Source organism: Hyperoodon ampullatus (assembly GCF_949752795.1).
Source record: "Hyperoodon ampullatus genome assembly, chromosome: 11".
Classification (NCBI taxonomy): Eukaryota; Metazoa; Chordata; class Mammalia; order Artiodactyla; family Ziphiidae; genus Hyperoodon; species Hyperoodon ampullatus.
In genome coordinates this window covers 99,542,430-99,565,317 of record NC_136924.1, presented here as the reverse complement: position 1 = coordinate 99,565,317, position 22,888 = coordinate 99,542,430, and the positions used below count along the sequence as shown (strand labels likewise).

The window sequence follows — 22,888 nt, the reverse complement described above, 5'->3', positions numbered from 1 at the left end:
TGTGCCAGTGAGCCCCTCTCCTCTCCTCTCCTCTGGGTGCACAGGACTCAGCTGAGAGAGGCGTGGCCAGGGGTCACGGCAGGTCCTGGGTCTGCTCAGAGCTCATCTCCTCCAGGCTCAGGGTTTTGATTCCGACCCGAGTGTCCTAGTCCCCTGGTCGGGTGAGTTATACCACTGTCTTCCTCTCCCCCTAATCCAGCATATGAGAGACTCAAACCAGCCAGAAAGGCAACCGGGGGCCTGGCCCTTTGTGGTTTGGGCTCTTCACAGGGAAGGTAGCAAAGCCTCCTTGTGTCTTTGCTGGACTCAGGGCCGGGGGTGGGGTGGGGGTAGGGGGGTGGGTAGCCACTGATGCCAGAAAAAACCAGCTCAAGCTCAGGAGGCCAGAGATGAGGGGTGGGAAGAAGGTCTAATGAAGTGGATAGTTCTAGAAATAAGGAATATTGGTCAGGTTAAGTCTGGGTCCTGGCAACGCCACCATCCTGTCTGCCTTGGGGGGCAGTTCCCCACAGGGCTCTCCACACATGCCCAGTGGGTGAGGAAGCAGGTGGAGGGTACGTATCTGGAGTAAATAGTAGAGGTTTACCCAAGGTTTGCGCAGGGCATCAAATAATAACTGGCTTCAGACGTTTGCAGCCCCAGAAGAGGCAGCCGATGAAGGAACCCCTGGCCCTCGTGGGCCAGGCATTCCTCTACTGTTGTGGTGACCGTTTCTCTCCCGCTCAGCTATGAGCAGATCAGAGAAGTGGACACAGCAGGGCCAGGGGCCCAGGCCGGGGAGGGGGGCGGGCTAGTTGTGAGGCGAGCCACGCGGAGTCAAGGCCTCGACGGTGTTTGGGGTGGACGGGGCAGGCAGCGGCCAGCAGCGGGCTGCAGCCTTGGACTCGGGCCACCCCCTGCTGTGCCAGGGGCTCAACCAGGACCCCGCTCTGCTGATGTGCTTTTCTGCGGTCCTGATTTAGCTCCGCTCTTCTTGGGACGGGGTGGGGGGATGAGAGAGGACGGGGACACCAGAACCCTGAGATCGCGGGCCCTCTCCAGGGAACACTCCTCCTGGGGGATGGGGCAAGTGCTGAGAAGCAGGGGAGTGTGGCCGACTGGGAAATGGGACAGTGGGGTCAGGGTGGTGACAAGAGGGACAGACCCAGCTGTCCCAGCTACCTGGCTCTAGTCATGCCCCATCCCCCCATGGCTCTTCCCTTCAGGCAAGGAGCTTCCCCCTGGGGACCACCTGGGGCAGCGGTCACTGGCCCGGCTCTTGGTGCAAAGGCAGGAAAGGCAGCTCAGGGAAGGGGGCTTTCAGCCGCAGCACGCGGTGCTCCAGGTCAATGCAGCACTGTGGGGTTGGGGGACAGTGAGCTCACCTGGGCAGGTGACCCCTCTCCCAGCCACGCTGCTTTGTTCCCCTCCGCCTTCCCACAGCACCCTGCTCTTTTCTCCTCCCTGTTTCCATTCACCTGGACCGCTATCACGGAGGGACCCAGTTCTCCATATTTTCCACAAATAAGGAATCTCTAAGGATCGAGGGTGAAATTCCACATCTCCAAGTCCTTCTCATCGGAGCCTGGCCCATGCTTCCACACCCGTGCCCCCTACCTCTTTTTCCCAGCTCTCGGGGTCAGGCCCTGGGTGTGGGTGTCGGCACGAGCATCCTCCTTACCTTGAGAGAGAGCAGGGTCTGCAGGCCAAGGCAGAGTTCAGGACTCTCCACATCTGTGGGAACCATTTGAGAATGCTGCTGTCCTCCTGTCAGCACTCGCCCCTTTTCTGCTCCCCCCACCACCCCAGGCCAGAGAACCTTGGGGATAATCAGAGCATCTTTGGGGGTACCTTGCCTGTGCTGGCAGGAGCTGAGAGGCTCTGCCTTCGCCCCGCCCAGGAGGGAGAGCTGCAAGAGCAGAGACGCGGGGATGCTGACGGAGAGGGGACTTACCTACCACCTGGGCCGAGCACGCCACGGTTGCCTGGCCCAGCTGTAGCTGCAGCTGCTCCACCTGGGCTGGGGGCCCAGGCGCCAGGTCCCCAGCTGGGGCGTTTAGGACCCTCTTCCCTAACCTGTGGTCGGGAAGCAAGGCTTATGGCCACCACAGCCCCCCATGCCGGTAGTCTGCTAGTGTCCCTCCCCACCACGCTTTGGGTTCTCAGCCAACCCTGGACCCATGTGGGGTCTAAATCCTGTCTTCTCTGCCAGAGCCCCTGTCAGCTCTTTTCAAAAAAGTAACAGCTTTATTGAGATACAGTTCATATACCGTGAAAGGCACCCTTTTTCTTTTCTCTTTTTTTGTCCGTGCTACACGGCCTATGGGATCTCAGTTCCTGGACCAGGGATTGAACCCAGGACACGGTAGTGAACGCTCTGAATCCTAACCACTAGACCAGCAGGGAACTCCCCAAAGTCACCCTTTTAAAGTAGACAACAGAGGGACTTCCCTGGTGGCGCGGTGGTTAAGAATCCACCTGCCAATGCAGGGGACACGGGTTCGAGCCCTGGAGCGGGAAGATCCCACACGCTGCGGAGCAACTAAGCCCGTGCGCCACAGCTACTGAGCCTGCGCTCTAGAGCCCGTGAGCCACAGCTACTGAGCCCGTGTGCCACAACCACTGAAGCCCGCACGCCTACAGCCCATGCTCCGCAACAAGAGAAGCCACCGCGGTGAGAAGCCCGCGCACCGCAACTAGAGAAAGCTCGCATGCAGCAACGAAGACCCAGTGCAGCCAAAAATAAATAAATAAAAATAAAGCAGACAACAGAGTTCTGCAACCATCACTAATTTCAGAATATTTTCATCACCCCAAAAAGAAGCCCCCTCCCTACCCATTCTCTTGGGCCGCCATCTCACCCCAGGCGGCTGAGGCATCCAGCAGAGATCTGATTGTAGTGGGTGCCCGTGTCCACGGCCACCTGAAGAACCTGGTCCTGGCACTGAGAAAGGAGGGAGGGGAGGGGACTCCGTGAGTCCCCAGGGGGTAGGGGGGAGAAAGGGTTGGGACTGGCTCTGTCACCTTTCCCATCCCCTGATGGGTCCCTTGCAGAAATGAGTGAAGGGCTGGGAATTCCCTGGCGGTCCAGTGGTTAGGACTCCACACGTTCACTGCCAAGGGCACGGGTTCAATCCCTGGTCGGGGAACTGAGATCCCACAAGCCGCTGACTGCGGCCTCCGGCCCACAGAAAGTGAGTTAAGGGTGTTTTTTATGGGACTCATACAGTTGAGCAGAACTGGGTCAGATACGGAATCAAGAAAGGAAGTAAAGCCGCAGGCGGGGAGAGCGTACTTTGGGGAGGATTCGACCCGAAGTGTAGGTCTGTGCCTGTGCTTGTTGAGAGCAGTGCCAAGGGCCTCCTGTCAGAGGAATCTGGGGTGGGAATGAGGAGGGATGGGGGGACCGCAGTACCTGGTTAGGAAATGAGATGTGGGGAACAGATTCGCCACCGCAGGCAAAGGAAGACAAGGTCGCTTCCTTTTAGATAAAAACAGACGTTTGGGTTTGCACGTGGATACCGCAAAACACATTGTTTTCTCCTTCCACACTGTTTGCTGAGGTCTGCTGTGCGTGGGCACGTGGAAGGGGCAGCGGGGGAGTGGAGGGTCACCAGTGCAGGGGGAGAGCGTGAAGGCTGTGGGTTGTAAGTCTAGAGCCTTCGATGCTGAGCCGGAGGAAAGGCTCTTCCATGGGGAAAGTCAGGGGAGCTTTCCCGGAGGCAGTGACCGCTGAGGCTGGAAGGATCGGAGAACGAGGACCTAGGATGACAGGCAGAGGAAGCACGGAGCAGAGACGGGCGGAAGGGAGGGAACGGCTCGGCGTTGGCTCCGGGGATGACAAGGCTGTGATCTGGAGCACGTGAGCTTTTGCGGGGGGGCTGCGTTATCCACACGTGCGCACCGTTTGTGTGTGGAGCACACTCACACTTAAAGATGATACTTTGCTCAAGGAAAGGGAGTCGTGTGCACCTCGGAAAGACGGGGCGGGGAGGGGCGGGAAGCAAAGGACGTGGAGGATCCCAGTCTGTGGCCCAGCCTGGGGAGAGGGCTCCCCCATCCCTCCCTCACCACTGGGGCAGAAGGGAGAGTCGGTGAGGGGAGCAGGCCCAGGAGGGGGGTCTCACCTTGCAGTTGACCAGAAGAGCCGGCCTTTCTGTCTGGCTGGTCCTCCTCCTGCTCTCCTGGCCGTGGATCGCGGCCTGCACCGAGGGATGCTCCCCCTGAGGCCGGCTCGGGTTCCCCTCCACCAGACGCCTCTGGACCACATTATGCGGTTGCTGCTTCCGTCACAAAACATGCAGATGCTCAGTTCCCTCACTTTACAAATCCCAGGCCGTTCTCCCCAGCCCCGCCCTCCTCCTGAGTCTCCTGGGAGTAAGAAGGGGTGAGAGCTTCCCCAAGGATCCCAGCAGTCAGATCATTATAGCAGAGCTAGTCCCAGTATCAAATCATGCCGTTTTCCAGGACCCCAATGTGTTGCTCAGTAATGGAGAGATGGGGAGGGGGGAAGGGTCTCTCCTCGGTTAGACAGACGGGACATTTCAGGCACTCGCATGATGCTGGGGGGAAATTCTGTCTCAAGTCTACAACACATATTCTTGGAGACATTTTTTTCTTTTTTTCTTCCTCTGACCTCATCCTTCTGTGGGATGCAGATCCCAGAGTTGATGGTGTGATGAAAAGAAGTCAAAGTAACAAGAACAAACAAAAAAGAAAAAAAAGTCCAAATCTAAACTGGGAAGCTGGGGGAGTTCCCTGGTGGTCCAGTGGTTAAGACTCTGCGCTCTCACTTCCGGGGCCCGGGTTCCATCCCTGGTCAGTGATCTGAGATCCTGCAAGCTGCGAGGCGTGGCCACACAAACAAACAACCTAGGAAGGTGGGCGTCATCCTCCCTGCCCTTCACCTGAAGCCACCCCGCCATGTCCAGTCACTTCTAAATTCTGCCAGCTTCGCCTCCTGTATTTACAGTTCACCTCTCTTTCTGCTGCTGCTTCGTCCACACCTCAGCACAGCTCTCCTGAGTCCCTGGGACGCCTCCCTAAGTCCGTAAGAACGTGACTCTCAAATCCACCTGCTCAAAGCCTGGGAGTCTCTGAAACTTGCTACTCCAAGTGCCGTCCTCAGATCAGCAGCTTTACCATCACTAGAAAGCTCCTTAGAAGTGCAGAATCGTGACCTATTGAACTGGAACCTTGTTGTTTTTTTTTTTTTGCGGTACGCGGGCCTCTCACTATTGTGGCCTCTCCCGTTGCGGAGCACAGGCTCCGGACGCGCAGGCTCAGCGGCCATGGCTCACGGGCCCAGCTGCTCCGCAGCATGCGGGATCTTCCCGGACCGGGGCACGAACCCGTGTCCCCTGCATCGGCAGGCGGACTCTCAACCACTGCGCCACCAGGGAAGCCCTGGAACCTTGTTTTAACAAGAAGCCCAGATGACCTCCGTGCACGGTAGAGTTTGAGAAGCACAAAGCAACATGTCAAACTAAGCTTGTCACTCCCCTGCCTAAAATCCATCAGAGCCCTCCCCTCCCCACCGTGCTTACCTGGAGGTGACAGCCCAGGTGACCCCCCGGCCACTGCCTCATCTCCCCCCGCCCCCGCTGTGCTCATCGGGCCCCAGCGCCCCCTCTGGCCGCCTGGACCGGGCTGCCCGCCGCCTCCATGCCTCTGCTCCTGCACACGCCTCCTTCTGAAACTCCTCACCCTTCTCTAGGCCAGACTGGGCCACTGGCTCCGGAACTACTCTTTATTTGGAGAGAGGCTTTTATTTTAAGTCTGGGGTTCCAAGTGCATGCTGTAGTTCACGCAGGGTCCACCTCCTCCAAGAAGCCCCGTCTGACCTCTTCCCATTCTTGCCTCCACACACCAGGCGGGGGCAGCGTCCTGTCCCGTGGCCCCCTTTGTCACGCGCCTCAAAGCTGTTATCTGCCCTTGAGGTCAGGTCTGTATCTCATTCCTCTTTGCATCACAGGGCTCAGCTCAGCATACAGTAGGCACTGCATAAATGCTCACCGAAGAATGACTGTGTCCCTCCAGGCTCCACACATGCTTCCCCACCTGCCCTCTCTCCTTGGGAGCCTGGGATTGTTTTTCTACCCTTGGCTTAATGAGGCCCTTGAGGCTGCTCCTGCCAACAGGCTGCCAGCAGGAGACCCAGCTCTTGGAAAAGGGCAGCAGCGAGCTCTGGGAGCGGCTGGGAAGGTCAGCGCTGTGGTTTCCAGCTCTCCTCCCACCTGTCCCACGAGGGAGGCAGGCTCAGGCCCCCGAATGCTGTGTCTTCACTCCCAAAGCCACGCAAGGTAACTGCTCCATGTCAGTCTGGGAGGTCCTGAGGGCAGAAGACTGGACCTGCCACGCTGGGGTGGCAGTGTCAATAGAGCCTCTTCGCCAGGGCCGAACGGATGAGGAATGGGCCGCAAAGGGCAGAGGCTGTGATTTCCTAGCCACTGAGAGCGAGAGAACCTGCTTCCCTGCTCCGTCTGTTTCTCAGCTGTGCTGGCTGTTTGCAAGGAGGTTCTCTGAATTGAAATCTCAGTCTGGTTACCTTTCCCCTTGCGGGGCTGCTGGGCCGGGCTCTTGGAGGGTGAACATTTGGCTGGGAGGAATGTGGAAAGGTAGGGCTCTTTCAGGAAATGCAGTGCGGGGCTGCATCTGGCTCCAGGTTTCCGGGGAGAAGCGGCTGCCAGAGTGGCCTGGAAATGGCCTCCTACACCTCAGGTTGCAGGAGTGCCTCCTCCCAGACTCCCTGCCCAGGAGATGAGACAGGACAGAGTACCCCCAACCCTTCTACAGAAGCCCTCCCGTCCTCTGTGAGCCGGAGGCCAGAGCCATCGCGTCTTCTCCAGACCTTGTGGATCTTACTTTCTCTCTCAGGCTAAATGGAATAGTAAGAGCAGCTGGAGGGACAGCAGCCTTTGGACAGAGCCCCCAATTATCCAGGCACCGTTCTAAGGTGCCTCTACAGGTATCAGCTCATGTAACTCTTACGTCCCTGGGAGGTGCATCCTGTTAATTTTATCCTCATAACACATGAAGAAACTGAGGCTCAGAGACATAAAGTGACTTGCCTGAGTTGCTAAGTGCCAGAGCCAGGATCTGAACCCAAGCATCCTGGCTCCGAGGAAGGCCACTCTCTCAGCCCCTCCCTCTGTCAGAGGGGAGTGAGTATATGCAGCTGTCCCCTGACTCACCCACCCCTCGGTGTCACTCCCTGACCCCGTTCCCTCGGGAGGCCACGCTGCTGCAGGGGGATGGAAGGAAAGGAGGCTGGAAGGGCCACTGCACCTGCAGGGAGCAAGGGGGCCCTCAGGAGCCCGAGGCCCAGGCAAAAGCCGTGGGAAACCCTGGTGTTCTGGCAAGGATGGAGCGGGGGACACCGAAGGTCCAGTCCCGGTGTGAGGGGACCTGTGGCTTAGGCAGAGGAGGGAATCGCGACCTTGAACCCACAGGGCCCAGCGGTAAACGACTGCTCCAGGGGCTCCAGGGCCCCACAAACCTCTGCTCTAACCAGTGCTCCTCTCTTCCCCCCTAAGACAAGCCTGGGGCTCTTTGGGGAAGCTGAGCAATAGATAGGGTCCCCCAGAGCCACCAAGCCGTGGGAACACCCCAGTGAAGAGCCGGGAAAGGTCAAGGTGAACCCACAAGTCAGGGCTGCCTCTCCCCTCCCCGTGGGCAGGGAGGGGCAGCTGGAGGCTGGGGTCTGCACCCTCCCGCAGAGGAGAGAAGGGACCCCGGCCCCCCGGGGGTGGGGGAGGGAGGGCAGCCTCACCCAGTCTTTGGAGGTGCCGAGCCTCTTGAGGCCGTCCAGGGGGAGCAGGTCGGCCGAGTCCTTGTGCAGGAACCGGGTGGCCTGTCTGTGCTGGCGCTGCCGGCTGCTGGCTTGGCCCCGCAGCTCTGCCTCCTGTCCCCTGTCCCTGGCATCTCCCTCCTCCCTCGGGGCATCCGGCCGGACGCTCATGGCCCCCGCGGGCGGGCCGGGGGCTCCTGAGCGGTCTTGCCCACCGTCCTCTCTGCTTCCTCCACCCGGCAGCTTTCTGCCTGCAGCTCTCCCAACCGGAGGGCCTCAGCGGAGGGAAGACAAGAGGAAGTAAATAAATAACGTGCAGGAGCGGCGACGTCAGACACCAATTTCCAGAGCGTGCAGTAGAGGGAGCGGGGCTCCGGCTGGAAAAACCCAGCCCTGGAGGAGAGGGGGCGCTGGCAGGGCTGCAGCTGTTAGGCTCTGCAGCCTCGCAGCTCCTGGGTCCTGGCCGGAGTGGGTGGCGACGGGAGTGCGTATGAGTGTGTGTGTGTGTGTGTGTGTGTGTGTGTGGCTGAGGGGGTGGGTGTATCTGTGCTGTAAACTGTCAAGGTGTCCGTGCCAGGTTGTTAGAGAGGGAGTGTGTGTCAGTGTTTGGAGGTGGCAGCCCGCGTGCTCGGGGCCTGTGTGGGATGCAGGGCGCGCGTCCCTGTGCGTGTGTCTCCTGGGCTGCCCCGCCGTGCCCTCCACCTGGGGTTCTCCGCAGCCCCCGGGCTGGGACGCAGGCCAGCACTAGGCTCAGAGCAGAGAGGGGCAGCATCACAGTGTCCCCGTTCCTCTCCTCCCTCTCGGCAGGAGCCTCCCCGCGTCCTGGGCCTCAACCTTTCAGCATCCTTTGGGTTTACGCTGGGTTCTGGCTTCCAGGGCTGGCAAGAGCAGCTCTGAATCTCCCTGCAATTAGGGCCCCAGCTTCCTCCTCTCCTTTATGTAAGGCTCGTTGAGTCCTGGCTCTTTTTTAAAAAGTTATAATTCAAGCATGCAGAAAGTTATAAAGTTTTTTTTTCTCTTTTCATTAGAAAAGAAAAAAAAAACTGCTACAAATATAACTGAAGCTCCTTGTGGGCCCCTCCTCCCCAGCTAACATCCCCTCCTGAATCTGGTATTTCTCACATCTTTTTCTTTTTGGCCTCACTGCTTGGCTGGTGGGATTTCACTGCCCTCAGCAGTGAGAGTTCAGAGTCCTAACCACTGGACCGCCAGGGAATTCCCTCATACCTCTCTTTATGCACATACATATGTGTGTATTCTATGCAGTGTGTCGTTTCGTTTCGCATGCCCCGTTGTAGAGATTCTTCTGCAATCTGCTCTTTTTTGCTCAATAGTTTGTTAGTGAGATTCACCTGTGAGCTACACATAGCTCTAGGTAATTCACTTTAACGCAGTATAGTATTTCTCCAGTGACTACGACACATTTAGGAAATTTAGGTTATTTTTCGTGCTTTGCTCTTACAGACAATGCTGCTGTGAACATTTTGGCACCCATCTCCTGGGGCACACGTGTAAGCATTCCTCTAGAGTGTATACCCAGGAGTGGGATTGCTGGGGCATCAGGTATGCACCTTCTTCCTTTCAACACAACTTGCCTTGCAAAGTGTTTGTACCCACGTGCACTCCACCAGCAGCACCCAGGGGTCCTCAGCTCCATGTCCTCGCCAACACTTGGTGTCAGATTTTTATAGCCCTGGCACGTCTGCCACCAGATTTTTCTCTCCAGCCTTTTGTCTTCACCGTCATCAGCAAGCACTGGCCACGGTTCTGCTGACATGTGTTGGACACTCACAGGGTGAGTCCTGACCTGGGCCCTGCCCCCCGGGGCGCGGTCTGATCCAGGAGGCTTGGAGGCGCCTGCACATTCGGACAAGGCCGACATCCACTGGCCTCTTGCGGACCACATGCCTTCTTTTTTTTTGCGGTACGCGGGCCTCTCACTGTTGTGGCCTCTCCCGTTGCGGAGCACAGGCTCCGGACGCGCAGGCTCAGCGGCCATGGCTCACGGGCCCAGCCACTCCGCCCCATGTGGGATCTTCCCGGACCGGGGCACGAACCCGTGTCCCCTGCATTGGCAGGCGGACTCTCAATCGCTGCGCCACCAGGGAAGCCTCCACATGCCTTCTTGAGGCATTTTATAACCACTGCAATTGTATTACGATCCCCATTTACAGAAGAGGAAACTAGCTAAGTGTTAGGGGTTCAGTTGTGTTCCCCCCAAATTCATATGTTAACGTCCCAACCACCAGGACCTCAGAATGTGACCTTATTTGGAGATAAGGTCTTTACAGAGATAATCAAGTCAAGATGAAGTCATCAGGGTAGCCCTACTGCAGTATGACTGTGTCCCTATTAAAAGGGGAAATCTGGACCCAGAGAGAGACGCACACAGGAAGAGTAGCATGTGAGCATGAAGGCTGAGGATGGGGCCGTGCATCTCAAGACAAGGAAGGTCAGAGGTCACCAGCAAACCACCAGCAGCCGGGAGAGAGGCCTGGAACAGATCGTGCCTCACAGCCCTCTGAAGGAACCGTTCCTGCCCACACCTTGATCTTGGGCTTCCAGCTTCTGGAACCGTGAGACAACACATTTGTCTTGTTTAAGCAGCAGAGGTTGTGGTGCTTTATTACAGCAGCCCCAGGAAGCGAATACACCAAGACTTAGAAAACTCGCCCCAGATCCAGGTATCGCGTGGCAGAGCTAGGAGTCAAAGCCTCTGGTTCTGTCTCCCGAGTCCTGCTCAGTCTCTGTTAATGCCGAAGCGAAAGCACGATGTAGAAGGTAAACATGGACTGAAAACCAAACACTAGTGTGACTCCACTTACCGAGCTCAGCACCCCCGACCCTGGCTTCCTTTAGAGTCAGGTTCAGTGGAATATTCCAGCTCCCTTCCACCCCTGTGCCTTGACACCTATTACCCGCATATTTGCCTGGGATAGAGGTCGAAGAGGACCCACTGCCATGTACTGGGTTCCCTGGTTGTTTCAGTAGGATTAACCACGTGCGTGGACCGATCAGCCAGTGCCCCGCGTACCAGGATGCCGGACAGGCCCCATGCCGAAAGGCATCTCCTCCAACCTTATTCTCAGCCAGCCATTCCTTAGGTTTGAAAAGTCTTCAAGGTCTTCAAGAGTCCTTTATTAATGCACTCTCTGGAGGACTGCTGCTGTCGGTGAACAAGAATGAGGCGACTCTTGGGCACTTAGCCACGTTGCCTCGGGCCGGGCTGACCACCTGGATGGGTGTCCCAGCACGGGGACTGCACCCAAGGGGAGAGCAGGTGCTCCTGTGGTGTAGAAGGGAGACCTGGGTGTTTGCGGTTTGGATGGGGTGAGCTTGGGGACAGCATCACCTCTTTTCCAGTGGGTTTGACAAGGCCTGGGAACCCGTCGTGCTCAGGAAATGCCATCCTCTGGAATGCAGCTGCAGAAGAGGCCCAGCTGGTCCCTGTGTCTGTGACTCAAACTAATATTGTCTCGCTTGCTGTCTCATCATCCCACACACTCAGGGGTAAGGAGACTCTTGCCTTTTGTGTTCCTTGGCTTCTTCCTTTGTAAATCTGTGCTTTCCCCCACGTTGCAGGGAGTTCTTGCGAGGGGAATGTTCTGGCAATACAGAGCTCTGAGCTCTTCTTTCTCAGAATGCCGGGGCATGTTTTGTGGCCCATTTATATCCTCAGCTGGATTGTCTGTGTCTTTGCCAATAACTCACCTCTCTTCCTTCCCCTCGTCATTTTCTAACCTAACCGTTGTATAGTTCAACAAACCGATTTGTTCACAAGGAATAACTACACTGAGCTCTAATCATGAGACGTAGGGAGAAAACTTCCCAGGACGGTATTCAGGAAGATTAAACCATCTGGATTCTTAGGAAGAGAAGGACTGGAGGTTTTCCTTTCCGAGACGCTTGGGAAATATCTGTAACTTTTCTCATTTATTTCATCTTGCAGTTCCCATCGATGTTGAAGCGAATGGATCCAAAGTCAGAAATTTTGTGAGAAGAAAATGGACGTGTGAGATACGGCTCCCTCACTGCTTTGGTTCTCCTCTGAATTATAGCAAGTTTTCCTTTCACTCAGTCAAAAAATATTTTTGGAGCCCCTACTGTGTGTGTCAGGCACTGAGCCAGGCCCTGGGGGTACAGTGGGGAGTCAGACGGAGCCCCTGCCCCCATGGAGTTCACATCCAAAAGAGGAAGGCAGACGCTAGACCATTTGTGATGCTGGGTAGTGCTGAGTGCTGGGGGACACAGCAGGGGAGAGCGGTGGTGTGGGGGACAGATGACATCGTGCAGGATGAGAACAAGGTGAGGGGGAGGGCCATGCTGGGACCTGGAGGGGATGCCGCGGAGGGGGGCAAGACGGGCTAGCCTGGGCCTGGGCTGACGTTCCCACACTGCACCCCGGACAGGGTAGGTCTCCATCCCCCCTGTCCGGCCCGGCTCCCCGCCACCCCGTGACCAGTCATTCACACCAGCAAGACGCAGAGAGAACAGAGCTACTCATCCACCCAGGACGGAACCCTTTTCCTTGCTCTCCCAGACAGCGTTAACTCACTGGGGTTAACAAGTCACCAAACCCTGCATCTGACAGACCTGAGGGGTCAGGGTTTCCTCTACTGAAAGGGAACCCAGAGCCCTGCCGAGTGGGTTCTCGGAACTGTCAGAGGGCGAAGGGTCTTTGTGTTTCCAGCAACGAGGAAGGCTGAGAGGGCTCCAGGAGATACCGCTTTCTCGGCCTTCACCCTCATAGGCCCTCAGGTCTTCTGGAGAACCTCCTGCCTTTAGGTAAAACCAGGCTACATCTCGGATCTGCCATGGGGTGTCCGTCATTAGTGATTCTAGGCTTGTGCTGACTGATGCCACGGGTACTGGCCACACATGGTTATTGAGCAGTGGAAATGTGGCCGGTCTGAACTGAGATATCCTATAGGTGTAAAATACATCCTGGATTTTGAAAACAATACCAAAAGCAATATGAAATATCTCATTAATTATTTTTATGTTGATTACATTATTTATATTGATAATATTTTGCATCTGTTGGGTTCAGTAAAACGTGCTTTTTGTTCTGTTTGGTTTTTCCCTTGTTTTGGTTTTGTTTTTGTTTTGGCCATGCCGTGTGGCAGTGACACGCAGGATCTTAGCTCCCTGACCAGGGATCGAACCCGTGCCCCCCGCATTGGTGGCGCAGTCTTTCTTAACCACTGGACCACCAGGGCAGTCCCTTTTTCTTTTTTTGGGGAAAATGTGTTATAAAAATTAACACCACCTGTTTAATTTTACTTTTTTTTTTTTAGATGTTGGGGTAGGAGTTTATTAATTAATTTATTTATTTTGGCTGTGTTGGGTCTTCGTTTCTGTGCGAGGGCTTCCCCTAGTTGTGCAAGCGGGGGCCACTCTTCATCGCGGTGCGCGGGCCTCTCACTATCGCGGCCTCTCTTGTTGCGGAGCACAAGCTCCAGACGCGCAGGCTCAGTAGTTGTGGCTCACGGGCCTAGTTGCTCCGCGGCATGTGGGATCTTCCCAGACTGGGGCACGAACCCGTGTCCCCTGCATTGGCAGGCAGAGTCTCAACCACTGCGCCACCAGGGAAGCCCTAATTTTACTTTTTTAATATGGCAACTAAAAAATTTAAAGTTGCACGTATGGCTCCATTATATTTCTCTTGGACAGCACTGGTCTAAATAGATTCACAGCTTGTTCCCTGGAACCTGGCATAGTCTATTCCAGCATCCCTCCACCTTATCAGGAAGTTCTTTCTGTCTCATCTAAATCCCTGTCGCTGTATTCGAAATCCCTGCCCTCTTGTCCAAACCTCAGTACAGATGGAGATGAACTGGTTCCCACCTTCCTTGTAATAACCTCCATGCCTTTAAATATCTTTCACATTTTCTTTTTAAGAAGAAAGTGAAATAGTGCCATTTCTTGTCCCTGATATTAGAGACGGAGAGAAGAGTTCATCTGATGTAGTGAAATCATGCAGCCCTGCCGCATAAGGAAATTCCCAGGATATTCCCCATAGAATGGGTTATTCAGAGCTAGACAAACAGCACCCTTGATCCCACGGAGGGTAAGGCCAGCCAGCTCTATTTCAGGCTTTCTCCTCTGGCCTTGTCAGATCTGCTCAAGACAGGAATGAAGCTGTTTTCCAAAATTCTCCAGCAAGGGTCCCAGAAGGCCAGGGCCAGTTTTGAAATGTTTCACCCTACCTCCACCCCAAAGAGGTAGATCTTCCAAAGACTTCCAGGCTAGGAGCACTTTTTACATTTGAGGCTAGGATGCTTTTCTCCTATTTCATGGGTGGCAAAACCAAGGCACAGGGAGTTCTCTGGTGGCTTAGTGGTTAGGATTCCGGGCTTTCACTGCCGTAACCCGGGTTCAATCCCTGGTCAGGGAAAGGAGATCCCGTAAGCCGCGTGGCGTGACCAAAAAACAAAACAAAACAAAACACCAAGACACAGAAAGGTGGAGGAGCATTTGTCTCTATTGATGAAAGCAGACCAAGCACGGGATGTTAAATTAGGACAAGCTTGGTCACGTTTCCCAGCTCACTTACTAGCTGGGTGACTTTGGGTGGAGCGCTTAATAGTTTGGAATCCACTTTCTCATCTGTAAAACTGAAATAACGTGTCTTCTGCAGAATCTCTGTGAAGTATGAACGAGAAGCCCAACAGCAAACTGGTTAAGAGCTCTGGGGGCCTTAGTTGACTCGTCTCTAAAAGGGAGAGCACGTGGGGCCTCATCGCGTTGGGAGGATTAGGGGTGCGAGGTATGCGCAAGCGCTCAGATCTGCTTGAGAAAGCTGTGGTGAGAGAGTAGGTCCTGAAGGCGGGCCCAGGCTGCAGGGGTCCCCCCAGCCCCCCGCAGAGGCTTCCGAGGACTCCATATCTGAGCAGATGGGGGAGGGTGGGGTAGGGGTGATGCCCATGGCTGTGGGCAGGCTGGGCTGAGGATTGCCTTGAAGAGTCCCCAGGCCCAGGAGGACCTATGGAGGCTGTTGTCCCCAGAGCTCCATGGCCTGGTGGAGTTCAGGAATTCCAGGAATCCTGCTTCTGCATCTCTGGCTGGCGATGGACAAGGGAGCCCCTGGTAGGGCTGCCAGCAGGAAGGAGGCCGCCACCCAGAGAGCAGGACCCGGGGGTGGAGGCGGGGGTGGAAGTCCCGCGTGAGGCTGGCAGCGGCGGGGGAGGGGGTCTGGGTCTGCAAGACGGCGTCTGTGGAAGCGCAGCTCACCCCTCTACCCTCCCTCCCAGCTCCGGGCTGGAGAGTGGGAGGCTTTCTCCTCTGTCTCACTCCCCAGAACTTCCTATTAACCCTCTAAGTGTGCCCTGGGCTTCTCTTGCTGGAGGTGACAAAACCCAGGCATGATGGGCAAGTAGTCTGAGAAGCAGGATGACAACACAGGCCCCGGAGCCTGGCTGTACCAGGAGGGCAAGGACAACCTGGCTTTGTGGCCCGGAGCAAATCGCCTCGGCCTTGGGCCTCGGTTTACCATCCAAACGCTTGTTTCCCAGAGGCCTGCCCCGCTCTGACATGCCAGGATCTGAGGCAAGGGACCTCCTCCTTTCCACCGTCACTGCTGATCTCGAGCGGGAGAACGGCCCGTTCCCCGAGCCCCACCCTCCCCTGGAGCGCTCAGGAAACTCTCCTTCCTCCCTTGGCTGTGGGCCTCCCCACCACGGGGAGAGGCAGCCAGGAGAAGGACCATGGTGGAATTGTAGATTTGGAACTAGAAGGAATTTTGGAAACTCTCTATACCTACCCTATTTATATAATAATTATTATTATTTTTTGCGGCACGTGGGCCTCTCACTGTTGTGGCCTCTCCTGTTGCGGAGCACAGGCTCCGGACGAGCAGGCTCAGCGGCCGTGGCTCACGGGCCCAGCCACTCTGCGGCATGTGGGATCTTCCCGGACCGGGGCACGAACCCGTGTCCCCTGCATCGGCAGGCGGACTCTCAACCACTGCGCCACCAGGGAAGCCCTATATAATTATTTTTAATCGAGATGAAATTCACATAACATTTACCATCTTTTTACATTTTTTAAATATTTATTTATTTATGTTTGGCTGCGTTGGGTCTTAGTTGTGGCAATGTGGGGTCCTTTGTTGCAGTGCGTTGGCTTCTCTCTAGTTGTGGCCCACGGGCTTAGTTGCCCTGTGGCACATGGGATCTTAGTTGCCCGACCAGGGATTGAACCCGTGTCCTCTGCATTGGAAGCATGGCATCTTAACCACTGGACAGCCAGGGAAGTCCAGCATTTACCATGTTAAATTATACAATCCAGTGGTATCTTGTTCACTCATGATGTTGTGCAAGCAGCACTTCTATCTAGTTCCAAAATATTTTCATCCCCCCCAAGAGAAAACCCTGTACCCATGAAGCACTCAGCCCCCATCCCCCTCCCCAGCACCTGGCCACCACCGATTCACCTTCTGTCTCTAGGGATTCGCCTCCTCTGGACCTTTCCTAGAAATGCAATCGTACGATATGCACCCTTTTGTGTCTGGCATCTTCCACTCATGTTTTCGAGGTTCATACACATTTTTGCGTGTGTCAGTGCTTCACTCCTCCATAAGGCTGAATCGTGTCCAACCCATTGATTACTTTTATTCTACAGGTAATGATCGACAGCTGCAGGTATGGAGGGCCGACGCTGTGCCAGGCACTTTGCAGGTGCGTCACTTGTTTCTTTTATTTATTCCATTTATTTTTGCCCTAGTGGCTCCCGCTGTGCAGAGGAGGAAGCTGAGAGCTTGAGGGGAAAAAGGACCCTTCCAAAGGGCACACAGCTGTTTAGTGGTTACGCCAGGGCTGGAACCCCGGTGGTGTTTGATTCCCAGGTGCTGACAGCTTGAGGAAAGTGGGCAAAGAGGGCAGTGGGCAGAGGCCAAGAGAAGCCCAGATGGGGAAGGTCACCGACATGGCGTGTGACAGGGGCCAGGGGAGGTGAAGTGGGCCCCACCTGCAGCTTCTCCCTCTCTGGCCACTCCCCGCTGCCCCTCCCCCTCCACTCTCCGCCCCAGCTGGCCAGCACCCTGCGGACCCATGCGCTTTACCTGCCTCCACTTGAGGCCATGTATCTCTGCCGCTAACCCCCACTGCAAAAGCTGAGGCATGAGGGGTCCGCAGCAGCACGGGCCCAGGCCCAAGATGATGCTCTGGGGTGACTGCTCCCACCGTTACCTTGAGTCTCCACTTTGCTCCTGTCTCTCCGCCGAGGCCTGGTCGGCCTTCCTCAGACCTGACTCTCCATCCTCCAGCACAGCCTTGGCCTGACCTCTGCTCCCCCAAACCCTGTGTGGGACCTGCAGCCCAGCAGACTTGCTTCTGAGCTTTGTCCAGACGTCAGATTGTCCAGGGAGAAGGTTCCTGTATCCTGACCAATCCCAGTCTTATTCCAAATGGGTTATGAGAGCCACATGTCTTGCAGCACCTCTCCCCCTCCACACCTACACACGCGCACACACGCACACACCTTCTCCCTCCCCACTCCTCGGCAGTCTGCAGGAACTGGATCTCCCTCTGCTCTCCCCACCACACCCCAGTGCTCCTACCTGCCGCGAGGGGTCCTCCAAGGAAGACAGAACAAATTAGAATTTCAGTAGAGTCTTCAGGAGCCTGGGGTACGGATGAAGTTGGGAGGATGGTGCGGAGGCTCGGTTCTGCAGAAGCCGCACCCTTCAGCCACCCCAGCCTTCTTGCTGAAGGTACGTTGGTTGAGAACACAAGGGCTTGAGGGTCTGTATGCCCACTGCGGTCTCCACCCATCTGGAGGCTCTTCTAGATGTGTCCAGGTCTTCTCCTTCTCGCTAAGGTTTTGCCAGGATGGGCCCTGGAGAGATAACGGAGGGGCAAGACCACCCGCTCCACTAGCAGGGTCTGGTAACCCCTCACCAGGTCCTGACTCAGAGGCGCCCTGGGCAGCAAAGCCAACTTGACCGCCTTCTCCCGGTAATGAGGCGGCGGGTTTGGGCAGGGCTAGCTTCTGGCAAAATCACTGGGAAGTGGGTTGGGCATGAGCTGGAGGCCTCCAGGCTCACACCTTCCACCAGCTGAGATGTGCTGGTACCTGTGTGTGGGGGGGAAGGGGTGTGGAGAGGACAGGGGTCAAAGGAGAGACCTGGGCGTGATGGAGGGGGCGGAAGGGGAGGAGACACTGCGTCCGCCAGCTGTCAGCCATCAGGCTGCGGAGGCCCCTTCCAGCTCTCTCCCCACCTGGATACTGACCTATGCTCAATGGCCTGCACCCTGTGTGTGCGTTTTGGCGTTAGGCTGGGGAAATCATGTTATCTGGTTGGTCAATCTTCCGTCCTTCGGACATGTAGTCTGTAAGGGGATCATCCAGATTCTAGCTGTCCTCCAAGCCCCAGCTTCTCCATAAACGCAGTCCAGGAGCCCTTCCCGCTCTGACCTGCTGCCCTGTGACGCTGGTCTCACGGCTCGCTCTTCTGCAGACCTGCGGTATTTGGTTCGACACTGGGAAGTCCACTTTTTGTACAACAGAGTTGAATATTGGCAAATCGTTCAACGTGCTTTGCCCTGGCTCAGCAGGTATCCTCCCATTTGCTGACTTTGGTGTACATCAGAGGTTCGCAGGCTTGGCTGCATGTTAGAATCACCCTGGGGAGCTTTTTAGAAACACCAGTGCCTGGGCTCTCCCCCAGGCCAAGCAAGTTAGACTCTCCCGGGTGGGGCTCAAACCTCAACATTTTTCTAAAGTGGGCCCGGTGATTCTAACATACTGTCAGACTGGAGGGAGGCGGGGTTTGCATGTAAATGTCCTACTTCCCCAAGAAGATCATGAGCGTCTTGAAGCCTTGTCTGGTCCTCTTGCTCAGAATGTGCTGTCTCACTTTCCTAGATGGGGTTCATTTGAAGCCCCTCCAGAGGTGCTCCACAGGGGCCGCAAGCCTGGGTGGGCCTCCCCTCTCACTCTCTCTTGCTGCCACCTGGTGGACTCCACGTGTCCTTCAAGGTCCAGCTCCAATGCCGCCTCCTCCTCTATTCCTGCTCCAGGGGCGGGCTACAGCAGCAAGCCAGCGAAACCAGGACCCTTCTCACACAGAGATGATTTACTGAGACCCTTCTCCCTGCCAGACACCATACCCCGAAAGGTACCAGGTACATCTCCAATACACACCTGGGGAAAGTGAAGCTCAAGGAATTTAAGAATGTTGAAGTTGTGTTGCAAGTTTGTGATGGTAGATTCCAGCCTAGTTCTGTTCCACTCCCAGGGCCTGGCTGCTTCTGCCACCATACACACATATTTCCTGTGCACCGAGCACTGTGCTGAGCTTTCTGTGGATGATACTGTATTTCTGTCCTGCTACCTTTATAGAGCATTATGTTGGCTGTGAACTTGTCTGATTCCTGGGTCAGACAGGAGGGGAGGTGGAGCGTGGTGGTTAAGAATGAAGCCCTGGATCCCTGGTGGCGCAGTGGTTGGGAGTCTGCCTGCCGATGCAGGGGACACGGGTTCGTGCCCCGGTCCGGGAGGATCCCACATGCTGCGGAGCGGCTGGACCCGTGAGCTATGGCCATTGAGCCTGCGCGTCTGGAGTCTGTGCTCCGCAAGGGGAGAGGCCACAGCAGTGAGAGGCCCGCGTAACGCAAAAAAAATGAAGCCCTGGAGCTGTGCTCTCTGGGTTCAAATCCCAGCTCTGCCCTTACTGGCTGTGCAAACTTGGGCAAGATACTTGACCTCTCTGTGTTTCAGATGCCCCATCTGTAAAAGGGGGTTGATAATAGTAGTTTCTATTCAGGGAGTAGTGGGAGGATTAAGTAATATAGTAAAGTGATTAGAACCATTTGGCTGTGAGGTGTTTGAGCAGCGATCTGAGTCTTCCCCACATCCGTGTGTCCAGAGTTAGTACGGAGTAGCCGTCAGTGGTCAGCGTTGTGAGACAGCAGAGAGAAGTCGAGGTCCTAGTAGTCGTCTCTCAAAATCACCAACTGTTGGCTTTTTCTTTTAAAGATTAAACACCTCCGCAGCCTCCCACTCCAGTCCCTTGGGGCTTCTGTCAATGGGATTGGAGTTTGAGACATGCTTTGTATTCCTCTCCCTCTTTCCTGCCAGAGCCTAGAGGGCAGCGGAGTGGAGACGCCCTTGTGCATGCCCGCGATGGGCAGGGAGGGAGAGTCCCTCCACACTCTGGCCTCTGCTCACACCAGCCACCCCTCCTCTCGACGCTTCCGAAGCCTTCCTCCCCTCCCGGCCTCTACCCCTCTAGCCCGCCTCACGAAGCCTTCCTGGGGCGGTGCTCCAGACGACACCCACCCCTCCCTCTTCTGAATTTCTGTAATAACGTCTGTGTTTGGTACGGTCATTCTATGTATCCATTCACCCACTTTATCTTCACACAGTGAGCTGGGCGCGGCATTTACCACTCTCCCCCTCCCCGCCCATCTTTCAGCAAGCGTGGAACTGAGTCTGGAAGAACTAAGCAATTTGCCAAAGTGACACAGTCTGGAGTTTAATCCAAGCTTCTGCCTCGGGCTCTCAGCTCTTTCTATTAATAATTGACGTCCTCACAACACCCGTTGTCTGTCTCACGCTTTGGGCACTTGGCACGCGTGGGCTGGTGTTGAGAGCTGTCTTTCCATGCACGTGTGTCGGTACCTGCCTTTCAGAAGCTCCTTGAGGGCAGGGACTGAATGACATTTCTCTGTATCCCTGGGGCCTGGCAGGCATCAAGTATCAATACACAGCTGTCTCCCCTACATTTTCGTTAAGTAATCAAGCCCCTCCCCTGGCTGTCATTCCCTGGCCTCCACCTGGTCCCTCCAGCTACGTTTGGACAGAGTTGAGTTTTCAGGTGACCAGAGGAGGGATGGTAAGACGTCAGAAAGAGGAATCGGAAAGAGGGAGGCGTCCCCTGGCCGTGGGTGGGTTGGGTGGGCTCCCCGAGGAGGAAGGTCCTCTTACTTCTTGAAGTTCTTTGGGGGCAGGACGTTGCCGGTGGCATCGAGCAGGGGTGCCCTGACTTCACTCCTCAGCTTGAGCTTCCCCACCTCTCTCAGTTCCTTCACTGTCCAGAGAATCACCTGGTGCCTCCTCTGTGCGTCCAGAAAGAGAGGAGTACAGGAGATGAAGGTCAGAAAGCTGTTTTGACCCATCCAGGACGGAGGGGGCGCCGGGGGCTCTGCCGGGGGTGGCGGCGGGCCCTGGAATCCGTCAACCAGCGCCAGACGTTGCTGTCATAGGGCCCGTCAGGCCTGGCGGAGAAGGTGGCCGGCAGACGTCCCACATGCAGCCACGTGTGGAAGCCCGAGGTGTGCTGGGCCGCATCCTTCCGAGGGCGGGCCAGTCAATGACGCACCTTGGCCTTCATTCCCGTGCAGGGTGGCAGCTTCAGGGCCAGCTGGTGGTAGGCTTGCCGGGTGAAGCCAGGCAGCTCCGAGGACTCCCTGGGGAGGACGAACCCGCGTTGAGCCCACGTGCGGGGCGTCAGGAGGGTCTCGTGGGCGTGGACCATCTAGGGAGGGACAAGGGGGCCTGGGCGCACTCTGCCTCTCCTCGGCTGGAGAGGACACGCTGCCAGCGGCCTCCAGACCCAGATTCTCATCGGGACAGGGTGGCCGGGGGCGGGGGGGCTGGGGGGACGGGACGTTTTCTCGGTTCTTGCCCAGAGCGCGTGGCCGCTTGGTATGGTTTGCACGCATCCCCATAGATTGTTCTCTGTCCATCTATCGGGTTTTGTTTTCCCAGCCTGTTTCCTCAACTGACATTTTCCCCCTCCTCTCTCTGCCTTCACCCATCCTCCCCATCCTGGGGCCCCCGTTCCTGCCTGGGCTCTGGGGTTCCTCTCCAGGCACACTGGGCCTGAGGTAGTGTGAGGGAAAAGGCCCCTTCCAAGCGGAGTGTAGAAGGGAAACCATCCTCCAGGGAATATGGGGCCAGTGCTTTCCTGCCCCGGCCCCTCCCGTCCCGCACTTCTCTGTCGTCGGTGCGTCCACCTCAGGTCTCATTAAGACACAAGCACGTGTAGGAAGCATCCAGATGTGGGTTCCTTTCCTTTCTGGCGCCCCTCCACCCCCCGTGAAATAAACGGTGGCAGATATATACTTGACACTTTCAGAAATACTTATCCTCGTCTCATTTAACCCTCACACCTTGCGAGGAAGTGCTCTTGTTGCATCTCAAAGATGCAAGAAGCAAGGCATGTGAGGGTGAATAACTTGCCCACGGCACAGAGTGAGGGCAGCAGAGCTGGCACTCAGTCGGTGCCACTCAGGACACGAGGCTCCTCCAAATGCCTCTGCTTCCCACCTGCCCCTAGGACTTTTCTGATCCCCAAAACTCACCTGTTCCTTGGGCCCAGTCCCCTAAGTCATGTCTACACGCACACCCCAGGGGTGGGTCTGGATGTCATAACCAGACATTTCCTCTCCTCTGCCCTGAGCTCCGTGTTCACAGGGTCATAGGACAAGCGTTCACGGGCCTGGAGCTCTGCTGCCCGGGAGAAAGCATGGCCCACCCCAGGGAGGGCAGGGGGCAGGCAGGGGGTGGGGCTGGGGACAGCCCCTTACCCAGTGTGGTACAGGAAGTTATCTGCAGAGATGCGGCCCCGCCCACTACCTTCAGAAAAGGTTCTCTGATGCGGGATGGGTCACTCTGCCCTCTGGGTGATCTCTGCAGGTTGCTGGCCATTTTTCTGGGCTTCCCTGCAGGAGGGGCAGCTTTGTAGGGAAGACCTTCTTGGCAGCATTGTTTGCAGCTGGGGTTGCTATGGTGATGCTTCCTGGGTGGAGATGCAGGGAGGCGGCCCTTACCTCTCCCTGGGAGGGCTCACCAGTCCCTTGGGCCCTGGCTGCCTTTCAGGTGAAGCAGGTGGGGAATAGGGCTCGTAACAGGAGCTGCTTCGAGGTGGGGCACAGAAAAGCAGGGCGGGCTGGCTCCCAGGCCTCGGGTTGGGGATGGAGGTGGTCATGAGGCGCCTGTAACTGAGCCCATCCTTCCCTAATGTTGGTGGGCGGGTGCCCCTGGGTAGGCCTTTCTTCAGGGAGCCCTGGAAGGCCTAAGTGACCCAGCAGGTTCAGAGGTCCCCAAAAGAGGCTGGCTGTGCAGGCCCGGCACTGGGAAAACTGCCGATTGACTGCTGAGTTGGGGGGACGT

At 56.4% G+C, this 22,888-nt stretch overlaps 2 protein-coding genes across 2 annotated transcripts; both read right to left on the bottom strand.

The window, feature by feature from the left end:
• Positions 1-1,243: 1,243 nt before the first annotated feature.
• NRIP2 (nuclear receptor interacting protein 2) lies at positions 1,244-7,939 on the bottom strand (the record flags this gene model as incomplete). Its single annotated transcript, XM_079715951.1, has 6 exons — positions 1,244-1,336; positions 1,661-1,713; positions 1,934-2,055; positions 2,841-2,923; positions 4,107-4,259; positions 7,751-7,939. The coding sequence occupies 6 exons, from the start codon at positions 7,937-7,939 to the stop codon at positions 1,244-1,246; spliced, it is 693 nt and encodes a 230-aa protein (XP_079572077.1).
• Positions 7,940-20,694: 12,755 nt separating this feature from the next.
• On the bottom strand, positions 20,695-22,423 carry TEX52 (testis expressed 52; the record flags this gene model as incomplete). The annotated part of the gene is given in 4 exon segments (XM_079715130.1): positions 20,695-20,927; positions 20,930-21,080; positions 21,084-21,248; positions 22,352-22,423. Coding segments are annotated over 4 exon segments (621 nt in total).
• Between the last annotated feature and the right edge of the window lie 465 nt (positions 22,424-22,888).